Consider the following 24035-nt stretch of genomic DNA (forward strand, 5'->3'; position numbering starts at 1 on the left):
ATGCTGATTGATTTGCATATGTTGAACCATCCTTGTGAACCTGGGATGAACCCAACCTGGTCATGGTGTATAATTTTTTTGGTATGTTGTTGGATTCGGTTGGCTAAGATTTTGTTGAGAATTTTTGCATCTATATTCATCAATGATATTGGCCGATAGTTTTCTTTTTTGGTGGTATCTCTGTCTGGTTTTGGAATGAGGGTGATGGTGGCCTCATAGAATGTCTTTGGGAGTATTCCTTCTTCTTCAACCTTTTGAAAGAGTTTAAGGAGGATGGGCACCAATTCCTCTTTATATGTTTGATAGAATTCACCTGTGAAGCCATCTGGTCCTGGACTTTTATTTGTAGGGAGTGATTTTATGACCTCTTCAATTTCATTTCTAGTGATCGGTCTGTTCAGTTGGTCTGTTTCTGCTTGATTCAGTTTTGGCAGGCTGTAAGATTCTAGAAAATTGTCCATTTCTTCCAGATTGTCAAACTTGTTGCCATACAGTTGTTCATAGTATTCTCTTATGGTTTTTTGTATTTCTGCTGTATCCGTTGTGATTTCTCCTTTTTCATTTATAATTTTGGTTATTTGGGTTCTTTCTCTCCTCTTTTTAGTGAGTCTGGCCAGGGGTTTGTCAATTTTGTTCACCTTTTCAAAGAACCAGCTCTTGGTTTTATTAATTTTCTCTCTTGTTTTTTGAGTCTCTATTTTATTGATTTCTTCTTTGATCTTTATAATTTCCTTCCTTCTGCTGACTTCAGGACTTTTTTGTTCTTCTTTCTCTAATTCATTTAGGTGGAGGGTTAAGTTGTCAATTTGGGATCTTTCTTCTTTTTTGAGAAAGGCCTGTATTGCTATAAATTTCCCTCTGAGCACTGCTTTTGCAGCATCCCATAGATTTTGAGAGGTTGTGTCTTCATTATCATTTGTTTCAAGGTAGTTTTTAATTTCCTTCTTGATTTCCTCATTGACCCATTGGTTTTTTAGTAGCATGTTGTTTAGTCTCCATGTAGTAGGTTTTTTCTCTTTGCTTTTCCCATGGTTGATTTCTAATTTCATGGCATTGTTGTCAGAGAAGATACTTGAGATAATTTCTACGCTCCTAAATTTATTGAGATTCGCTTTGTGTCCCAATATGTGGTCGATTCTTGAGAATGTTCCATGAGCATTTGAGAAGAATGTGTATTCTGATGTTTTTGGATGTAGTGTCCTGAAGATATCAATTAAGTCTAACTTTTCTATTGTTTCCTTTAGGATCTCTGTTGCTTTATTGGTTTTCTGTCTAGAGGATCTGTCCATTGATGTGAGGGGGGTATTTAGGTCTCCTACTATGATTGTATTCTCATCAATATCTCCCTTTATGTCTGTTAATATTTGTTGTATGTATCTGGGTGCTCCTATGTTTGGGGCATATATGTTGATGATAGTAACATCCTCTCCTTGGATGGATCCCTTAATCATTAAATAGTGTCCTTCTTTGTCTTTCTTTATGTCTTTTGTTTTAAAGTCTATTTTGTCTGATATGAGTGTTGCGACTCCTGCTTTTCCTCCCCCTATTTTTAAAAGTTTTATTGAAGTATGGTTGATTTACAAAGTTGTGATAATTTCTGCTGTAAGAATGGAGTTTTGAGAAGGGATGTGCATAACTGGCTCTCATGAACTGGTATGATCTGGCTCTAGACCACTAATATTATCCACATTTTAAAAAGTTTTTGGGTTCCCAATAATTTTTAAGAGACTAGAAAATTTCAGAACCACTGTTTTAGAGAAATGGTGATATCTTGGTACCAGGAGACATATTCTGTGTCCAGAAATTTATAGGAACCACAGCTAGATGCAACATGGATGATTCTTAAAAACATTAACCACAGTGAGGAAAAGAAACCAGATTCAAATGAATTCATGCTATAGTATTCTATTTATTCAAAGTCCACATATGGGCAATACTAAGCTTTAGTGTTTAGGGACGCATCGTTTTGTGCTAAGCATGTATGGGAAATCAAGGAAGAGATCGCCATAGGAGTCGGGTTGGAGTGGAAGGAGGCATGTGGGAACATTTTGGGATGCTGGCCATGTTTTGTTTCTTGACCTATCTGCTGGCTTTGTGGCTTTTTTTTTTAATTCATTTTTTCTGTACATTTATTTTTTAGGTTTGTGTTACTATTTACAATAAAATTTAAAAAGTGGAATTGTACAGAAGACATGGCTCTCCGGAATTTTGATTGGAAGGATACCCTTCTTCCTGGCTTGAGCCCTGCCCCAACTATGGTCCCTGCTAAAAAGAGGTTTGCTCTGCTGTCTTCCATGTTCTGCCCCTGCCACAGGGTTAATTTCAATGTGGGAACAAATAGTTTCCTGAAGCTCCTCTGCTTTTGTTTAAAGGCTATTGGGAAAAACTTTCTCTGAAGTGCCTGCTTGAAATTGAATGCCTTCATTTGTGACAAGCAAGGCTACAGTATACTGCCTTTTTAACTTAAGATGTATAGCAGGCATTTTTCTATGTCAGCATATTTTTAACAGCTACAAAGTATTTTGGTATACGATATGCCACAATTTCTTTTCCTTTCTTCTTCTTTTTTTTTCTTTTTAAGTCTGCACCTGGGGCATATGGAAGTTCCCAGGCTAGGGGTCGAATTGGAGCTGCAGCTGCCAGCCATGGGCACAGCCACAGAAGCCCAGGATCCAAGCTGCATCCGTGACCCACACCGCAGCTCATAACAATGCTGGGTCTTTACCCCACTGACTGAGTGAGGCCAGAGATTGAACCCTCATCCTCATGGACACTGTGCCAGTTTCTTAATCCACGGAACAACAATGGGAACTCCAAATTTGAAAGTTTTTTTTAGGGAGGTGCTTCCCCAAGGCATATGGTGTTCCCAGCCAGGGATCAGATCCGAGTGGATTTAAATCCCAGCTCTCCACATGCGTGACTTGAGGTAGCTACTTAATCTGCTTCAGTGCCCTCATCCATAAAATGGGTATAATCATGGCATTGGCTTCATAGGGCTGCTTTGAGGATTAAATAGGTGAATACATGTAAACATGTCAGCATGGGCCTAGCACAGCATCACTCATTAAATAGTAGAACCTGATCATCTCCACTCATTCTGGTTGTGAAAATGCAGCAAGGATGATGACTCCTAGGGGGTGACAACACAGAAACCAAGTCCTTCTGGCTCCTGCTTTGGTGGTGATCTTTGTTGGCTTGATTTGCTTCTGTGGAATCAATTTTGCTTCTGAAGAATCAGCTGCTCCCTTAAAGAGAGTGTTTATACTTAGAGTCTATCACCATGGAGACAGTCAACAATAAGGAATCCAAGATCAAGTCACCTCTCCCTGGAGGCTCAAAGTGGACTTTCAGGGCCCTTTTATGCTGTGAAGTTAGCATAACTAACTTCAGGTGCCATCTTCTACCACACGGCAGGACTGCTAAAAAGAAAAAAAAGGCACCCCAAACTCAGCACGTATATAACATCACCCCATCCTCAAAACCTTGAACTGTGTCGAGTCAAAGAAACTCAGGGCAAGTCCTTACCATGCAGTATTTCATGGCAGTAAACCCTCAGTCATTCTCCACTCCAAGCTGGAAGGTTGAGACCAAGTATTCGACCAGAGTGCTCACTGGAAACTGGGTGGAGGAGAGGAGGAAGGTAAGAAAAGAGAAGGTGGACAGAGGGCTCATAGGGAGACCTAGGTAGGGAGAGGTAGGGGTGAGGGCATTGTTATTTCCAAAGCAAGGGTCGTAGGTGCTTGCATCTTTGGAAAGTGGCATCAGGAACTCTACGCTATACATAGGGGTGTTACATTCAAGCAACTGTCAAGGTCCCTGTTATATCTGGAAAACATCACAGCACAGGTGTCAATATGGCTGTGCCTCACAGTAGTATATTCAGAGGAGTGTTCTGAGGCATCTGATGTTCCCTGTCCCTAATTCTGCTGCACCTTGATTTGAAGAACATCTGCTCCCCCAGAATGTGTTAGCTGTCAAGGTAGACTTAATACTCATAACAATGATGTCCAGGGATCAACTGTTGCTCCCTGGCAGCTGGCGCACAAACTTGCCCTACCTGTTCATTTCAGTTTTCACTTTCAGAACAGAACAAATGGGCTCTTGGTGTTCCCGTGTGATTTAAAGGCCATCACAAAATACTTTGCCTCAACTGCCAGACTTAAAATGGAATACATTCATTCGTGGAAATCAAGACTGACCCCCTTAAATATATGTAAGGATATCTAGACATCCTCATGTCTTCTTGGAAAATAGGCAAGGGAAAGAGAGTGAGATAGAATTGGCAGCTTCGGTGTAAGTGTGGAGAAGGTTGGTGCTGACTTCTGAGAACTGGAAAAAAGTTGTCTTCATGGGGAACACAAGTATTTACCACCCCTGTGGCCAGATGTGGCTTGTGGCCAGTTTAAGCTCTGACTGCATGTGGAGATCAGGTGTGTGTAATTCAAGGTCAGGAGGACTGGCTGAGCAATCCCTTCAGGCTTCTGTGGGCAAAGAAGTACCTAGGGATATTACAGGCTGGTGCTACACCTAGATGAGATTGCATAAAGAGAACAGAGTTGAAAAGATGCAAACTATTGCCTTTGGAATGGATAAGCAATGAGATCCTGCTGTGTAGCACTGGGAACTATATCCTGTCACTTATGATGGAGCATGATAATGTGAGAAAAAGAATGTGAATATGTATGTGTGACTGGGTCACCTTGTTGTCTCCTAGAAAACTGACAGAACACTGTAAACCAGCTATGATGGAAAAAATAAAAATCACTTAAAAAGAGAGAGAGAGAGAAAGAGCAGAGTTGGAGCGATGTGAGAAAGATGGCAGACTAAGAAGCTCCAGGTCCTTGCTCTCCCACGGAAACCTTAAAAAAGCAACTGTAGCCACACTGAAACGACTATATAGGTGTTCTGGAAAACAATCAAAGGTCTATAGCAAAAAAATCAAATGCACAATTTAGAAAAAGCCACATTCAAAATGGTTGGAAATCTCATGATATTTTTAGTTACCTTTTCTCCATTCCCTTCCCAGCACGTGATGGTGCAGTGTGGGGAAGCAGTGGCCCAGATCCCAGTCCAGAGGAAATGGAGCAACGTTGTAACCTGTCTGAAAGCTGCTTGATGGATTGGTCTCTGTTTTGCCTAATGCAGATCTCAGACAGGGAAAAGTGGACTGTTTCTATTTCAGGCTAGGAAAAGCTATAGAAAGCAGCAGTGGTCACAGATAGTGAAAGCTGCCAGGGGACTACAGACTTGCAAATGTCTGAGACAGGGAATTACAGGCAAAGAAGGCACAGAACCTCTAAGGCCCCGAAAAGAAGCTGAGGAGAGATGCCTTGGGAAATTAAGGCATTTTAAAGTAGCCATATCCATGTATACAGGGGAAATAAAAAGTGTGTGTGTACATACACACACACACGCGCCTAGGCAGGATGCATGCTCTTGGTCTGAAATGTTCCAAGAAGAACTTAAACCTTCATACTTGGCTGATTTCAAGACTTAGAACATGCCCTGGTACTTAGTGGAGATTTTTCCTTGAATGGAATTTGTTTGCAAAGACTAGGAGAGATGGCTGTTTTTTTGTGTTTTTTTTTTTTTTTTCCAAATCCTCAATGTTCTACAATAACAGAAAAAAAATGAGACATGCAAAGAAATAGGAAAATCTGGCTTACTCAAAGAAAGAAAATAAAGTGGCAGAAACAGTCCCTGAAGAAATACAGGCAGCAGGAGTATTAGACAAAAACTTAAAAAAAAAAACTTAAATATGGTTAAAGATCAAAAAGAAAATCTGGACAAAGAACTAAAGGAAATCAGGAAAATGATATGTGAGCGAAGTGAGAATATTAATGAAAGATAGAAATTATAAAAAGGAACAAAACAAACATGATGGAGGTGAAAAATAAAATAACTAAATTGAAAAATTTCACTAGAGGCATTCAACTTGGACAGGAAGAGGAAAGAATCAGAGAACTTGAAGGCAGATCATTTGAAATTACTGAGTCCAGAGAGAGAGGAAAAAAAAAAAAAAGGATAAAGGAACATGAACCCAAAGTCTTACAGGGAACCATCAAGTTGACCAATACACAGATTATGAGAAAGAAAAGAGAGTGAGAACGGGCAGAGAGATTACTTGAAAAAATAATGGCTGTTACCTTTCACAAACTGGAAGAAAAGACACAGATCCAAGAGTCTGAGTGGAGTCCAAATAAGAAATTCCTGGGAGTTCCTGTCATGGCTCAGCGGAAATGACTGACTAGCATCCATGAGGATGCAGGTTTGATCCCTGGCCTTGCTCAGTGGGTTAAGGATCTGGCATTGCTATGAGCTGTGGTGTAGGTCACAGAAGTGGTTTGGATATTGTGTTGCTGTGGCTGTGGTGTAGGCCAGCAGGTACAGCTCCGATTCAACCCCTAGCCTGGGAACCACCATACGCCAAGGGTGCAGCCTTAAAAAGACAAAAAAAGAAAAAATAAATTCCCGAAGAGACCCACACAGAGACAATTATAATCAAATTGTTGAAAGTCAAAGACAAAGAATCTTGAAAGCAGCAAGAGAAAAATACTTATCACATAAAAGGGAGCCCTAATAAGGGTATCATTAAATTTCTCAGCAGAAACTTTGCAGGTCAAAAGGCAGTGGGGTGGAGTTCCTGTTGTGGCTCAGTGGTAAAACGAGCCCGACTAGTAACCATGAGGTGGCAGGTTCCATCCATGGCCTCCCTCAGTGGGTTAAAGATCTGGCCTTGCCATGAGATGTTGTATAGGTCACAGACGCATCTCGGATGTGGCATTGCTGTGGCTGTGGCAAAGACCAGCAGCTACAGTTCTGATTTGACCCCTAGCCTGGGAATCTCCATATGCCACGAGTGGGGCCCTAAAAGACAAAAGACAAAAAAAATAAAAATAAAAATTTTAAAAAGGCAGTAGGGGAGTTCCCGTCGTGGCACAGTGGTTAATGAATCCAACTAGGAACCATGAGGTTGAGGGTTCGATCCCTGCCCTTGCTCAGTGGGTTAAGGATCTGGCGTTGCCGTGAGCTGTGGTGTAGGTCGAAGACGCGGCTCGGATACTGCGTTGCCATGGCTCTGGCGTAGGCTGGCAGCTGCAGCTCCAATTCGACCCCTAGCCCGGGAACCTCCATATGCCGCAGGAGTGGCCCAAGAAATGGCAAAAAGACAAAAAAAAAAAAAAAAAAGATAGTAGGGTGATATATTTAAAGGGCTCAAAAAAAAAAAAAAAAAAAACCCGCTAATCAACTGAGACTGCATTAGCCAACAAAACTATCCTTCAAAAATGGAGAAGTTAAAACATACCCAGATCAACAAAAGCTGAGGGACTTCATTACCACTGGATCTGCTCTATAAGAAATGCTAAGGAGAGCCCTTGAAGTTGAAAATGGAACAATGCTAGATAGTAACCTGAAACCGCATGAACATATAAGGCCCTCTGGTAAATATACATGCACGGGCAAATATAAAAAGCATTATTAATGTAGCTTTGTTTTGTAATTCCACTCTTTTCTACATGGTTAAAAAAATGATTGCATAAAACAAGTTAACACAGCACGTTAATGGGTGTGCAGTGTATCAAGATGTAATTTGTCACATCAGTAACACAAAACAGGAGAGGATGCAGGTATAATGGAGTAGAATTTTCATTAAGGAGTTAAGTCAGTATCAATTTAAAATAGATTGTTATGAATTTAAGAAGTTATATGTAATCCCCACGATAACTGCAAAGAAAATATCTCTAGAATCTATAAGAAAGGAACCAAAAAAAAAAAAAAATGTGCTGCTACCGAAAAAATCAACTAAACACCAAGAAAGACAGTGATAATGGAGAAAATGAGGGACAAAAGCCCTATAAGACAAAAAAGGAAACAAATAACAATATGGCAAAAGGAAGCCACAGTAATTTTTTTAAATGTAAATAGGTTAAATACTCATCAAAAGGCATAGATTTTGGCAGATTAGGGAAAAAAGTCCTAGATTCACCCATATGCTATCTATGAGGCTGCCTTTAAATCTAAGGACGTGTAAAGGTTAAAAGGAAAGGAGAGAAAGAGACATCTCCTGCAAATACTAACCGAAAGAGAATGGAGTGACTCTACTGACATAAAAAATAGACTTTAAGTAAAAAAAAAAAAATTGCAAGAACCAAAGTGTGTATTGAAGAAAAGTTTATGAAAAAATAGAAAATATGAATAGACCTATAACTAGTGAGGAAATTAAATCCATAATCAAAAACCTCCCCCATATAAAAGCCCAGGACTATGTGGCTTCACTGGTAAATTCTACTTAGCATTTAACTACTTTAACTTAGTAAAGACCATATATGAAATGCCCTCGGCAAATATCATACTTGTCCAAAAGAAGGCAGTTGGACCCATACCTTGCACCACATACAAAAATTAATTCAGGAGTTCCCATCATGGCGCAGTGGTTAACGAATCCAACTAGGAACCATGAGGTTGCGGGTTCGGTCCCTGGCCTTGCTCAGTGGGTTAAGGATCTGGCGTTGCCGTGAGCTGTGGTGTAGGTCACAGACGCGGCTTGGATCCCGAGTTGCTGTGGCTCTGGTATAGGCCGGCGGCTACAGCTCCGATTTGACCCCTAGCCTGGGAACCTCCATATGCCGCTGAAGCGGCCCAAGAAAATGGCAAAAAGACAAAAAAAAAAAAAAATTAATTCAAAAGGGATCAAAGACCTAGATGTAAGACTTAAAACTATAAAACTCTTAAAAGCAAACATATGGAAAAAGTTTCATGACATATGAATTTGGCAGTGATTTCTTGGATGTGACAATAAAAAACACAGGCAGCAAAAGAAAAAATAGATAAATTGGAGGAGTTCCCTTTGAGGCTCAGCGGTTAACAAACCCAGCTAGGATTCACGAGGATGTAGGTTCCATCGATCCCTGGCCTCACTCAGTGGGTTAAGGATCTGGCGTTGCCGTGAGCTGTGGTGTAGATCAGAGATGCAGCTCGAATCCCACGCTGCTGTGGCTGTGGCTGTGGCCCCCAGGTACAGCTCTGATTCGACCCCTAGTCTGGGAACCTTCATATGTCGCAGATGCAGCACTAAAAAGCAAAAAAGAAAAAAAGATATACTGGAATCACCAAAATCAAAAATTTTATACATCACAGAATACCATCAACACTACCAACAGAATGAAAACAGGGTCTTGAAAAGAGGAGATATTTGCACATTCATGTTCTTAGCAGCATTATTCACAGTAGCTGAAAGGCAGAAAGAATCTAGTGAAGAATGAATGGGAAACTGTTGCTTAACGGGAACAGAGTTTCTGTTTGAGAAGATGAAAAAGTTCTGGAAAGGATGGTTGATAATGGTTGTACAATAGTGAGAATGTGCTTAATGCCACTGAACAAACTGTACACTGAAAAATGATTTAAATGGCTAATTCTATTTGGCATATTTGATGGTAAGGAATTTTAAAAAATCAACCAAAAATGTAATCTAATAGGGGAAAGAAGGAGTACATTGGGAAAGAGTGAGGAGTAAAGGGGAAAAGAAAGGGAGAAGGCAAGCAGGAGGGAGGAGCACGGAGAGAGGAGAAGGGAACAGGTGCACACCTGACACGTGGTCACATGGCACCAAAACAGCTTTTCCGAGGGGTCTTGGAGGGAGGGGTGCCAAGTTCCTGAACACACTCCTTTCCAAGTACTGAAAGGGAGGGTTGGGGTCAGGGAGTTGAGCCTGGGTTGCTCGGGATGCGCTGGTGTTCTTATTTACCCTCACTCTGTCCAGCTTCCAGCGGCCGGGAGCTGAGGGGATGCAGTAGAAGTTTGAGAAGAGGCATCACAGAAACAGTCCTGAATATTTGGTCTCTTCCAGTTCACTAAAGCCACTGAGAAGACCCCCAGAGCATTTACAGAAAAGAGTACGTTCCCTTCCCAGGCCACAGACCCGACCAGATCTCCAGGTGGTACAGCAAGAGGAGAGTTGAGGTAAGAGGGCTCGGGGCCCCACACTCAGGCCTGGGTTCCTCCCAGCACTCCAACAGCCAGACTCTTCCAGGCCCAGCTCCTCCTTGGGAACACAGGAGTGGTCTCGTTAATACCTTCCCCAGCCAAGGGACTGCCGGTATCATTTACCCTTATTTCCTGGATGAGCAGATGTCCCTCTAATCTGGAGCTGGTAAAGTTCCCCTTCTCCCACATCCCAGCACTTCCCTGCACCATTTCCCCCATTTCCACACTCTTCCGATAGGATACAGGCAAAGGATGTGGGGAAACAAACAGACAAAGGTAAGTGCTAAGGTGAATGTAGTTGGGCGTCACGCAAGGTGCCCCAGTAGTAAGCAGTGGAGATATGGACAGTGTGTGCATTGTCTATGCATAAGCTTCCCGTTCTTCTGTATGAAAAGTAAAGGACTGATCAGCACGCTTTCACTGGTTAGAGGCTTGTTTGTGTGTGTGTGGTTGTGTTCCAGGCTTCCCAGTTTTTCCAGGGAGGAGCAGGGCACTCAGAGCACACCTCCGACGCCCAAAACCAGGCATTCAAGACATTCATTAAATTACATGAGAGGTGTGTCGGAAGCGCAGAGATCCTGGTTTTGCAGCAAGAGGAGAGAGAGCCTCCTCCTGTATCAGTCCTTGTGGGTACTGCTTACCAGGCTCAGCTTGAGGAGAGTAAGCTTGTAGGCGCTCTTCCACGGGCAGCACAGCTGAGCCATGTCCCTTCTACGCTTTGGGTGTTCCCCCAAATTGCTTCTTTTTGCCAGCCCGCTGCTCATAGAGGTGATTTCTGTCCCCCCTACTCTCACCCCACATAACTCTACCTCTGCCCAAATTCAGGGTGGGTGCAGGAAGACATGGAATGAGGGATGGACATTGGTCAGGATGGAGGACTTTAGAGCTGGAAGGGACCCAAGGGGTTGTCCAGCTCAGCACTCTCGTTTTCAGGTAAAAGTTGCCGGTGGGTGAGTGTCCTGTCTGAAGTCGTGTAGCATGTTGGTCAGGGTCTAGGCTGGGGGCTGCCTGACAAATCAAGAAATCAATCCAGGAGTCTCCTCAGATTCCTCTTTATCACTCGCTGGTGTTGACTCTTCATCTTACACATTTGGGGATTCATGTCAGGGAAAACAGTGCCGCTTCTCAGTTCTGTGCTGGCATCCCTGGACCACACTGGCAACCCTGGACGGTGCTGTCATCTCTGGGTCACACTGGCATCCTCAGACCATGCTGATGCTCTGGGGCTGCGAACCATTAGCATCAGTGTTCAGCAAACATGCAAATGCATTTCAATACAAGGAAAGCAAAATTAGAACTCACACCCTGGGACTCCGAGGCCCCAGCCATCAGTGCATATGAGACATTTAGCCTGGCTCTCAACACACGTTAGGTGCCCTTTCTTGAAGACTTTTGTTGGCCCATCACAAACCTGATGAAAGGATAACCTTAGTTAAAATGAAGATACCTCCTCTGACATGCACAAAACATAGAATCAATCAATTGGATATTTGTTCCTAGGGACTCTGTTCAAATAGTCTGTTTGTGTGCAGAGGACCCTGGGCACAGCAGCACTTCCGCACGCTGCCTCTGTTCTGCCACCTCTTCTGTGTGTTGCATCCTGTGCTTCCCTCTTGGGATGGCTTTCCTTTCTTCTCACCCCACTTCAGCCTTCTCCCTTCTTTTTTTTTTTTGCTTGTATTTAGGGCCACTCCCATGGCATAAGAAGTTACCAGGTTAGGGGTCAAATCAGGGTCAAATCAAAGCTATTCCTATTAGCCTACATCACAGCTCACTGCAATGCAGGATCCCCTGACCCACGGAGCGAGGCCAGGGATCAAGCATGCATCCTCATGGATACTAGTTGGATTAATTTCCGCTGCACCACAACAGGAACTCCCTTCTTAAGCAAACGCTGCATCTACTCTTCAAATTGACCATGGGTAGATGGGGTTTTTCATCCCCTAGGCAGGTGTGTTAGTCCTGCTTTTTATTGTCTGTATTTTATGCTACTTTGATGTTGTAGGGGCCTTGCTAATCCTGGAGAGCCTTCCCATGGCAGGGCTAGCTAATTCCTAGGGACAATAAATAACTCATCCACCATCATCCCTCTCGGATGCACACCAACCAGTCGAGAGCCCATTTTTCCAACCACCTCCTTTATCTCCCATACTTGGCCAACATTCTCCGGCCCTAAGTCACTCCAGGGCCAGGTACCAATGACCAGAGACAGTCTGTGATCCAGAGCCTGCTGAAAGTGTTCAAACGGTGCAGCCCTACACTTCTCAAACTTGCCTACCCTGCCTTGCCCACGCCTTTGTTGGAAAGCACAACGAAGGTTCAGGGACACTCTCTCTTTCCATTCCTGCCTCCTGATGGACCCTGGGGCTTACCCTGTGGCCCTGTGTGATGTGCCCTGCCCCCTTCTCTTGGGCATTGTCAGTAACACACTCTTCTTCCAAGGGCTGTCGGCTTACCATTCCTGATCAAAACCCAAATCCTGTGTACACGGTCAAGACAGCAGAGCTGTGCCCCAAACCAAGAGAAACAGCAAGAAAATCCCTCTTGGCCTCTCTTTTTTTCCCTGCTGTGTTGCCTCCTCAGAACATCCTGTGGTTGGTGGGAACCCCTCCAACTTGCTTTCCCTGACCTTGGAAATATACTCCGGACACCCGGTGATGTGGCTTTTGGGAACCCTTCTTGATATCCGTGCCCATCCCCCTCGTCTCCCTCCAGCATTGTGATCTGACTGATCTATAGGACTGCCACGTGAAATATTGGGTGCAGTCAGTGTTTGGGGGCCAGAGCAGACACAGATCTCCCCGTCCTGCTCCAGACAAGAGGGCGAGCATGGAAATCCACATTATCCTCCCCTGTAAATCAGCCCAGTCCCCTAGGACTCCCTTCCAGCGCCAAAAGATTTTCTTAGGAAAAGCACTGAATCAGGCAAATGTCCCAGAGTCAGGAGAACTCAACTTTCTTCTCCCTGTAAATAACTCCCCACCAAAGAAATCACTCCCTGAGCTTCCAGCTGGGGGAGCCATAAATCCTTTGCAGGGGAAGGCAATTTATGGAGCATTCTCTGACTCTTCCCACAGTAATGGATTGAAATAGACAGTGCAGACATGGGGCTCCGTATTCAGCCCCTTTCACTTGCCATGGAAACAGGCACTTGGATGGGTGAGACTTGAGACAAATCAAGGGAGGTAATGACAGCACACGAGGGCACGCAGTGAGGTGGCTTGGACTCTTCCTGTTCCGCTGGGTGTCCTGGCTGTCATTCTAATGTGTCCCCATAGCTCATTCTAGGAATGAGTTGAGTTGGCGTAGGCTGGGGGCCGCTCATACAGAGCGGGAACTGACTGCAGCTGAGCTGGGAGGTGGGTCAGGGTAAGACTGATCAGCATGTCTCCCATTGGCTGAGGCAGTCGCACCCCCATGGAGACCCCCAGTGGAGACCCCCTCTCCATCAGCATCATAGTCCTCCATGGGGAGCAGTTTCTGCCTCCATCCACAGCCAGGTAGATGCCTGGCTTGGGCCACTGACATGTGCACTGTGTTTGTCCTTGTAGGGGCTCCCGTACAAACACCTGATCACCCACCACCAGGAGCCCTCGCACCACCATCTGATCAGCACCTATGATGACCATTACAACCGGCACAACTATAACCCGGGCCTACCCCTCCTCCGCACGTGGAATAAACATAAGTTGCTGTGGCTCCCAGAGAAAGCCGACTTCCCCCTGCTTGGTATTTTTATAATCCCTCATTGCCCCCTGCCTTGGGCTCTAAGGGATCCATAACCACAAAGGGCTGAGATTGGCCTGCCTTATGCGGGAGGACCCATGCAGGTGACCCTGGCCGCAGCTCAACATGAGAATGAGAAGATAGGGGAAGAGCCCTATTTGCCCTCCAGGCCACCTGCCCTCTCCCTGTGACACTGGAGGATGTCGCTGTGTGACGAAGCCCTCACCTGCAGCAGGGTGTTTACCTGGAGCACAGGTGATGGGGAGAACATCACACATGCTCACAACAGTCATCCATTCCATAAATACTGAGTATTGCCCTATTGCAGCACCTGGAGCCATAGCAGCGACAAAGAGGGAGGAATTCCTGCCCTCAGAGAGTTGACATCCCGGGGGGATGGGACACAGAGAAAACCCCATTAATGAATAACATAACCAAAGATCCAGTAAATACCATCATGCTGGACTGGGGTATGTGGGATGAAGTAAAGAAAACGGGTGATGGAGAGAAAATGAAGTGGGTATGTTGAATCTCCTTTAGGATAATTTTCTGGAGGAGAGAGCAGAGTTGGGAAAGAGGGGGCCATGCAGGAATTGGCAGAGAGAGCATTCCAGAGGAGGTGATGGCGAGTGAAAAAGCTGCAAGGCAGGGGTGGAGGAAGTCCACATAGGGGCTCACTGGCCAAGAGAGGGAATGTGGATTTTGTTCTTCCTGCAGTAACAAGACTGATCAGATTTACCAGGAGCGTGCCTTGATCTGAGGTACATTTCACACTGTCCCCATCCTTTGCATCTTGTGGCAGTTCTACCCTTTAGTGCAAAGGGACACGTGGCAGAGAGTGAGCTGCTTGTCACAATGCGTGACTTTTGCAAGGGTTTCTCAGGAGATGGTTCTCACAGGCTCACTGTTCCTGGCCCTCGGGTCAGACAGTTAGGTGCCTGAGAGCTGATGCGGCCACCCTCAGTCAGGTCATGGGGCTGACTTGTCAAGGCCTCTGGCAGTGCCTGGTCCCTCCTGAGTACATAGGGAGCAGCGGCACCCCGAGGCATCAGGGCTCGGCAGAACCAAAACTCTCCTGAAGCCTCTCCCTCCAGTGCCCTGCCTGCTCAGCTCCCTGGTACAGCGGCCCGGGAGGCCCTCCAGGGCCCTGCCTCCCTCTGCCTAGTCAAGGCTGGCCTGCTCCACGAAGCCCTGTTCACTCAGACCCTGGTTTGTCTTGCAGCTCCGCCTACAAACTACGGACTCTATGAGCGCTTGAAGCAGCGATGGCTCCCACCACCCGAGGCCACCCTGAGGGAAAGCATGTACACTTGCTCCTACCCCAGACCACCGTCAGGTGCTATGTCCCGGCGGGAGCATGCGATTCCGGTGCCTCCCCCTCGCCTGCAGCCGGTCCCACGCTTCTGAGACTTGCCACCCACCCAGCACAGGGGGAATCACCTGGAGACCCACTCCACCTGCAGAGTTTTTAACCCAGCCCATCTTGGGGGCCCTTGGGATCCCCAAACACAAATCATGATCTGTGTTTTATGGTTCCTGCACCTCCTCCCAATTCACAGATGCCTTTCTTTTCCAGCCCACAAATAAAGCCCTTTGCCACAAGGAGTGCCATGTGTGTGCAGAAGAGAGGCTTGAGCATTAGGAGAAGGTGGAAGGACCCCTGAGTTCCCGCATTTCACACAAGGGGAAACTGAGGCCCAGAGAAGTCACATGACTCCAAGTTCTCACATCTTGGTACCCCCCTCCAGGAGGTACCATGTTTGTTGAATGAATAACTGATAAATAAATGGGCAATAGAGGAAGGTTGTGGTAGGAGACCAAAGTGACAGCTTGGGGTGGAGCCAGCTGACCTCCTCACACCTCCTGCAGTCCTCTGTCCATCCTACACACATCCACTGAGCCATAAGCAAGCCAGGCTCTGGCTTCAGAGCCTTCAGTCCAGCGGGAAAGGGACGCTGAACAAATACTGATAGGACAGCATGATGTTGGGGATGGGCTTACAGATGTGGGGAACTTGGCCAGTGGGTCATGAGGGGGATCCCTGAGAATGTTATTAAATAAATGGGTGCATGAAAGAGCAGTAGGGGGCCATGCAGACATGACCTAGTCAGGAAAGAGGACATGTAAGCTGAGGTCAGAATTCTAAGAGGGATGAGCCAGGTGTCAGAACAGGTGGAAGGGAGGATAGGGTGGCTCAGGCTGCAAGAATGGCTTGTGTCACCTCTGACTTGGGAAGAAATTTGGCAGGTTTGTTAAAGGCCCAGAACAATGCTGTATTAGGTCTTATTGCTGCTGTCGCAAATACCATAAACTTAGTGTCTTACAAGTAACACAAGCTTGTTCCCCTACTGCTCTAGTGGTGACATGACCAGAGGGGATCCTGGGGCCCTATTCCTCCTGGAGGCTCTAGGGGTGAATTATTTCCTTGCCTTTCCAGCTTCCAGGGGGCACCTACATTCCTTGGCTCGTGGCCCCTTCCTCTACTTCCAGAGCCAGCATCAGGGTACGTTCCTTTCCCTCTGTCTCCCTCTACAAGGACCCTTGTGCTTACATCAGCCCCCTGGATAAAACAGCACAATCCCCACCCCATATGAAAACCCTCCATCACAACCACAGAGTTCCTTTTGAATATAAATGAACGTATTTCCAGGTGCCAGGGATGAGGGATGTGGATCTTTTCATCTGGAGCCTGCATGCCAGGCGGGAGTTCTCTGTGCTCAACACAGGTTCCATCACTTAACCCTCAATCCTTCTAGTCCTTTCCAGGCTATTGAGAAAGTGGAGGTACAATGGCTGGCATCGATCCCAGGACCTCTGGCTGCCCACACCTGGTCAGCACTCTGGGAGCTTACACACATGGACACACAGTCTGAAAAGTGACTGTTAACACAGCAGGGCCCAGAATTTCTTGAGCTGGATTACTAAGTGTTCAATGTCAGACTAAACTTTGCTACCAGATGAACAGCTGGGCTCCCCAACCAAAAGGAGTGGCCCAGCCAAGGGAGGATTTTCTTACCTTCTCTAAAGGAGAGAGAAGGTGGGAGGAATGGAGATGCTGAAGGTCTTTTTCTGGCATCCTTGTTTCACCTGGACTTTCAAAGGTGAGGAGCTTCAGAATTGCTGGTGGGAGTAGCAGGAGATGGAAAGAGATGCTTTTTATTTTTATTTTATTTATTTATTTATTTATTTTTTTTGTCTTTTTTTTTTTGTTGTTGTTGCTATTTCTTGGGCCGCTCCCGCGGCATATGGAGGTTCCCAGGCTAGGGGTCTAATCGGAGCTGTAGCCACCGGCCTACGCCAGAGCCACAGCAACGCGGGATCCGAGCCACATCTGCAACCTACACCACAGCTCACGGCAACGCCGGATCATTAACCCACTGGGCAAGGGCAGGGACCGAACCCGCAACCTCATGGTTCCTAGTCGGATTCGTTAACCACTGCGCCACGACGGGAACTCCAAGAGATGCTTTTTATTTTTGGCCACACCCGAGGCAGTTCCTGAGCAGCGAGCTGAGCCACTGCAGCGAAAACGCGGGATCCTTAACCCAATGCACAAAAGGGAAGTCCCAAGAGATGCTTATCAAAACACAGACATTGGCCCCAGGCTCTGTGTTTCTGGATCAGCAGGTCTGGGTGGGGCTGAAGAAACACATTTCTAACAAGTTCTCAGGGATGCTCATGCTGGGCACCACTGCAGTAGGTGGAGCTAATCCACTTTTATTTTATCTGATCAATTTTTTTCTTTTTAGGGCATCACCCACATGATATGGAGGTTCCCAGGCTAAGGGTTGAATCAGAGCTGCAGCTGCCAGCCCACACCACAGCCACAGCAACGCGGGATCTGATCCTCATCTGCAGCCTACACCAGAGTTCATGGCAACACCGGATCCTTAACCCACTGAGTGAGGCCAGGGATCGAACCCCCGTCCTCAGGGATGCTAGTCAGGTTCATTACTGCTGAGCCATGACGGACACACCCTGAGCAATTTTTGGAATAACAGATTCTGCAGGGAAAATCATGTGGTAAACATCTGGACCTCACCCTCTCTCAGGCTTCCTCCAGCAAGAGAGCCCATGATGCCAGAATTTCATTACAAAGTTAAAAAGGGCAGCACACTGCCAGGTGCTGGCACGGCATAGTGCAATATTCAAGAGCACTGATGAACAGAGCTTCCACTTCCACCACTGACAGGGCTGGGTGACTTGGAAGAAGTTGCTGTCCTTCGATGAATCTACCTCTTTTCTGCTACTGAATCCATATAATCTCTAACTCAGATAAAACACTGAGCCCAGAATTTGGTGTAGAATAAATCCTCCATAAATGGCAGGGCTGTTTGACATTCAAAGACCAGAAGCATAATCAAGAAAACAGCCAAAGCCACATCAGATGATGCAGACCTGAGGCAGGGTCCACTCACGTGCCAGCGCTTTCCCCTGCCAAGAAGCTATGGCTTGACTGTGGAACCCAGCAAGGTAGGAGTCAAGCTTGGATGCACTCACCTGGAGTTGAGCCCATTGGCTGGGACAAGCCTGCCCCCTAGTGGCCAATTTGACAATTATTTATTGGTGGCTCTAGCTTCAGGTTCAGGGATTCTCTGGCCAAGGGAGCAGATGTAAACATAAATCAGAATCAGATTTCCACACCCAGGGATTTTCTGGGTTTTTTGTTTGTTTGTTTGAAAACATCTGGGGCCTGTTGGTGAATGTAGGTGTACGGATGCTCAGAGAATTCATGCCCGAATTGGAAGGCTAAGCCCTATTGACCTGCAACCCTTTGGGGTTCACTCTGAGGTCCCAGTTCCAGCCAGACATTACCTTCTTGACAGCTCACTTCATGCCCTGGGCTCAGGTTCTTTGTTTGGGAAAGGAAGGGTTTCTAAGGTTCCAGGGGCACTGTAGGTGCCCCTGTTACTCCTGAATCTGGCTTTCACGCTGGATTTGGTTTTCTCTGAACTTGGACTCGCACAGCCACTGCAGAAGGAGAAGCTGGACTGCATGTGGTTCCTGAAACCCAAGTTCCCAGCTCTCACCCTGGGATCTTCCCACCCACTGCCCACTGCAGCCTCAAGCCTCAAGGTAAACTGTCTGGCATCTTCCTCCAAGAGACAGGAACCCCACCTCTCCCAGGGCCCCGGGGGCGGGGGATGGCAGGGGGAGGGGAAGAGTGAAGGATTCCAGACAGGAACCAGGGAGACTTGGAGGTCAAGGGACCCATGTCAATGATGCAGCCTCTGAGTTCATGTCAGCAATGCCCTTTAGGAATGTAGCTTCAGTGTTGCTACATTTTCTTTCTTTCTTTTCTTTCTTTCTTTTTTTTTTTAACATTTTCTTTTTAATATTTCTTTTTCCTCAAGGAATATTGGAAAATAACTTTTGCCATAAAACTTAATTTTTAACCTCTGGCTGTGAATTTTACTTTTAAAAACATTATCCCGAAAGATGTCTATGGGACATATTTGGCTTTTGAGATGCCGCCCTGCAGCCTCTGACACAGGGAAACCGCCCAAAATGGCCTCTGACCTGACTCACAATGACTCTGATGATGTGGGAAGAGAAATCCCAACCTTTTTCTCTTCTGGACCTGAGACTCACCTTGGTCAGAAGCCTGGCTTTGATATCGCTGGGGCTAGAATGGCCCTTGTACCCCACAATCCTGCAACCCCAGATGTAGAATACAAAGTCCATGGGAATCATTTGCCAATTGATCTTGACTTTTGTATAAGTACAGTTATATGGCATGTGCTATTCTGTACTCGATTTTTCTTTCGTTCAATGATGTAATCACCTGAAATCTAAAATGGCCCAACAGACCCCTCACTTTCTTTTTCATATGTATTTCTTTCCCTTTCCTCTCAGTCTCAGGAAGTCGCAATCAAGGTCTAGGAGGTTCCTGGAACCCTGCCTTACCCTGCTGCCTCACTGTCACTCTGAAAGCCAAGTGCTGCTGAGTGTGCCTCCAGGATGTGCACAAAACTGTTTCCAGATGCCAGGAGCATGGAAGGGTTTTCTGCTGGTGTCCCTGCTTCCTTGTTAACTCCCCAGCAGGGTCCAACAGCGACCAGGGAAATATGCATCATGTCGTGCCAAAACCCTGCTCACAAACTTCCAGGGGTCCCCTTGCAAGCCCCTGCCTGGGTGGTCACACCCTACCCCCCCAGCTTTCCTCCCTGGCCAGACAGATCCTCTCTCCTTCCTGTGAGACCATGGACAGCAGCCAATTCTGGGCCCACAGTGTCCCCTGGTGGCCAGAGCCTCAAGCTCTTCTGGGCGGCTGGGCAAAGAGTGAGACGGGGAGGAAGACAGGCCACTGGATTTGAAAATGTTTTGAAAGAGTGAAAGCTTAGGAGAAGACCACATGTGTTATTGAGAACGGAAAGTCTAATCCCTGCCCCTCGGGGATGGCTCCTGATATGGGGGTTATGGAAATGGGGCTGGAACTGGAGAGCAGCTGGCTTTAGCATGGGCCTAAGGTGCAAATCCAGGGCCTTCAATCAGAGCTTTGTCCAGTCTGTGCAGGACTGGACACTGAGCATCCTGGATCCTAGATTCTGAGCCACCTCCTTCCTGCTGGCTCCTCTCTTCTGTGGGCAGAGTCTGGATGTGAGGGGCCCCTGGAGAGAGAGAGAGATGTGGCATCTCAGGGACATGGGGGATCCGTGACACTAACAGAAATGACGGGTGGGGATTTGGGACTGAGATGCCCCCAAAGACAACCTTGCAGCATCCCAGCCTGCCCCAAGTGTCCACTTCTCCAAGGTCCTGACAACCTGGGTGGGAAGAGTGGCCTCAGAGACTGTGCACAGTGAGAACTGGGGCTGCTGGGGAGGAAATTCCTGTTTTAGAGACAAGGACTGGGGCTTCTTTTCAGCAGTTTGGGGGCATCATTACCCCCCCCCCAGATCCCTGTGACTTTGGTTGACTGCTTTTTTTGTCCTGTGACTTGGTGTGTATTCCAAGAGGAAAGCACTATGATGAAGGCAAAGCAGATGACCAGCTCAGGCACTGTCTGGCTGCATGTGCCGTTCTGTGTCAGCCGGGGCATGAACCGAATCTCCTGGGTCTCACCATAAAGTGCAAGCAACTCCCCCACCCCACCCCAATTTCTCTGCCTGGTTTATCTTATCCTACAGAAAACACACCCCAGTGTACCCTGCATCTCGTATGTTTCTACAGTCCACCTGCATGTTGCTGACCTCACAATCATTCTAATACTAAGTATCATTCTGGCAGAAAAAGACATGCAGTTGGCCAAGTACTGAAAAGATGCTCAGCATCACTGATCAGGGAAATGCAAATCAAATCACGAAGAGATATTACCTCACACCTTTTAGAGTAGCTGTTACCAAAAATACAAGAGATACCATGTATTGGGGGGGGGGGTGGAGAAAAGGGAGCCCTTGTGCTCTGTCGTTGGAAATGAAAGTGGGTGCCATCACTGTGGAAAATGAGATGGCGGTTCCTCAAAAAATAAAAATAGGACTGCCACAAGATCCAGCAATTCCGTTTCTGGGTATACGTTGAAGGAAATGAAATCACTTTCTCAAAAAGATATCTGCAGCCCCAAATTCACTGCAGCATCATTTACAATAGCCAAGATATGGAAACATCCTAAGCGCCCCTCAATGGATGTTGGAGAAAATATGAGAGGAGGGAATATATATATGTATTATATACGTATATATAATATATATATAAATATAGAGATATATTTTTTTAAAAGAAGGAAATCCTAGCACATTTCATAAAATGAATGGACTTTGAAGACTTTATGCAAAGCAGGATATGTCAGAGAAAGATACTGTGTAGTTTCATTTGTATGTGGAATCTTTTTTTAAATTTTATTGAGATTTAATTTACAAATGATAAAATTGACCCATTTCAATAATTCATTTAGGGAGTTCCCGTTGTGGCGCAGTAGTTAACGAATCCGACTAGGAACCATGAGGTTGCGGGTTCGATCCCTGGCCTTGCTCAGTGGGTTAAGGATCTGGCGTTGCCGTGAGCTGTGGTATAGGTTGCAGATGCGGCTCAAATCCCGCGTTGCTGTGGCTGTGGTGTAAGCTGGCGGCTACAGCTCCAATTTGACCCCTAGCCTGGGAATCTCCATATGCTGTGGGAGTGGCCCTAGAAATGGCAAAAAGACAAAAAAAAAATTCATTTAGGTCTTTGTATATAATGGATACAAATCCTTTTAAGAAAGTGACTTGCAAATATTTTCTCCCAGGCTGTGACTTGTCTTTTCATTTTCTTTCTTTTTTTAAATTTTTTGACCCTGATAATTAAGATGTGTTCCAATTTAATCATGACATGGGGTTATGTAATAACAATAATGACCTTATTCAAGATAAAGTTATTGATATATGGTAAATCTTTTAAATATATATGTACATATGAAGTATGTATACTATGGAGCCTATTTGTGAATGCAGCATACTTAATTTCTTTATTCTAAAGTGGTAATTAAAATGTTTTGCCAGCGCTGCAAAGAGAACGGAATCTTTTATATCTGCTCTATGTCCTTATTCTTTTAGCTTTTATGGGTGTTCTGTTGACTTTATTGCAATTCTTGTTCTAGGTTATTCTGGGCTAGAAATTCTTAATATCTTAAGTATGCATATATACACAAATGTATATAAATATAGGATATATTATGTCTTAAAGGAAGGAAATCCTACCACATTCCACAAAAAGATGGACTTTGAGGACTTTACACAAAATAGACTATGTCAGAGAAAAAGAAATACAGTATATTCTCATTTACATGTGGAATCTAAAAACCTGAACTCCCATTTTTCTTTCCTCATGGAAGATTCTTTTTTTTTTTTTTAGCACCTTATGGAAGTTCCTAGGCTAGGAGTCAAATCAGACCTGTAGCATATGGAAGTTCCCAGGTTAGGGTTCACATTGGAGCTGCAGATGCCAGCCTACACTACAGCCACAGCAATGCAGGATCGGAGCTGAGTCTGTGACCTACACCACAGCTTACAGCAATGCTAGATCTTCAACCCACTAAATGAAGCCAGGGATTGAACCTGCATTGTCACGGATACTAGTTGGCTTCATAACCTGCTGAGCCACAATAGGAACTCCCACGAATTTCTATTGGTTACTAGTTTCAGTTAGCCTTATGAGGCATCATTTCCACAAAGATGGGACCCATGTAACTTTCACATCCTAAACTCTATCCAAGCCTACTGGAACCCCGGGGAATAGGGTAAACATGTATAAGATATGATCAAGCAGTTCCCATCATGGCTCCGTGGTAACGAACCTGACTCTTATCCATGAGGATGCAGGTTTGATCCCTGGCCTCCCTCAGTGGTTTAAGGATCTGGTGTTGCCATGAGCTGTGGTGCAGATCGCAGACACAGGTGGGATCTGTTTTGCTGTCGCTGTGGTGTAGACTGGCAGCTGCAGCTCCAGCTCCAAGTTGACCCCTAGGGATCAAATTGGGAACTTCCAGGTGCTGTAGGTTCTGCCCTGAAAAGTGGGGGAGAAATAAAAGATCAAAAATAGTGAAAGAAATAGTTGTTATATTCATTCAGAATTTTATATAAGAATGGATTACATTATAAAGTCAATTATGTGTCCTGTAATTTACATTAACCTGCCATGGACAGCACCACCTTACCTTGTTTACCTTGTCTCCCCCTCCCCCTTAAAAAATCATGAGCTCACAAAGCCCATTTTGCCTCCTGCACACGGTTTCTATCCCATTTATCTGTGACTCAGTTGATTCAGGCTCTTACAACAGAATAGCATAGACTGGGTATTGTGGGTAGCTTGAAGAAGGAAAATTGATTTCTTACAGTTCTGCAGGCTGGAAGTCTAAGATCAGGGAGGCAGCAAGGTTGGGTTGTGGAGGGAGACAGCTTCTTTGGTTCCTCACATGGTGGGGGTAGAGGAGGTCAAATATCTTCATTCCCTGATAAGGACACTATCCCCATCATGGGGCTCCATGACCTCATCCAGACTTAATGACCTCCTCCTGGAGGGGCGCCCCTCCATTTTCCATCAAATTAGGGAATAAGCTTTCAAGTTATGAATAAGCTTTCAAGTTATGAATTCAGTTCATAGCAACCCATCACCAAAAAGAGGGGACAAGATCGCAGTGGACCAGGTCAGCATTCCACGGGCATCCTCCTCTCCCACACCCACACCCAAACCTCCTGCAAATGGCCAGTGCTACTGTGCCTCCCTTATCTGCCCCCCTCCATGGGTCTTCAACATGGCAGCTTTGCCCATACGCCTGGGTGAGGGTTGTGTTTTAATCCCCCCCTCCCTTCCTGCCCCATTTTTCCTCTATAGCTGATTTTCATGCAACC

The 24035-nt window shown here is 45.7% G+C and overlaps 1 protein-coding gene across 1 annotated transcript; it reads left to right on the forward strand.

The window, feature by feature from the left end:
- On the forward strand, positions 3312–15294 carry C6H1orf158 (chromosome 6 C1orf158 homolog). The gene is given in 5 exon segments (XM_003481965.4): positions 3312–3640; positions 9848–9866; positions 9869–9960; positions 13536–13713; positions 14933–15294. Coding segments are annotated over 5 exon segments (588 nt in total). The 5' UTR covers positions 3312–3526; the 3' UTR covers positions 15118–15294.

The sequence above is a fragment of the Sus scrofa genome, chromosome 6 (assembly GCF_000003025.6).
Source record: "Sus scrofa isolate TJ Tabasco breed Duroc chromosome 6, Sscrofa11.1, whole genome shotgun sequence".
Taxonomy (NCBI): Eukaryota; Metazoa; Chordata; class Mammalia; order Artiodactyla; family Suidae; genus Sus; species Sus scrofa.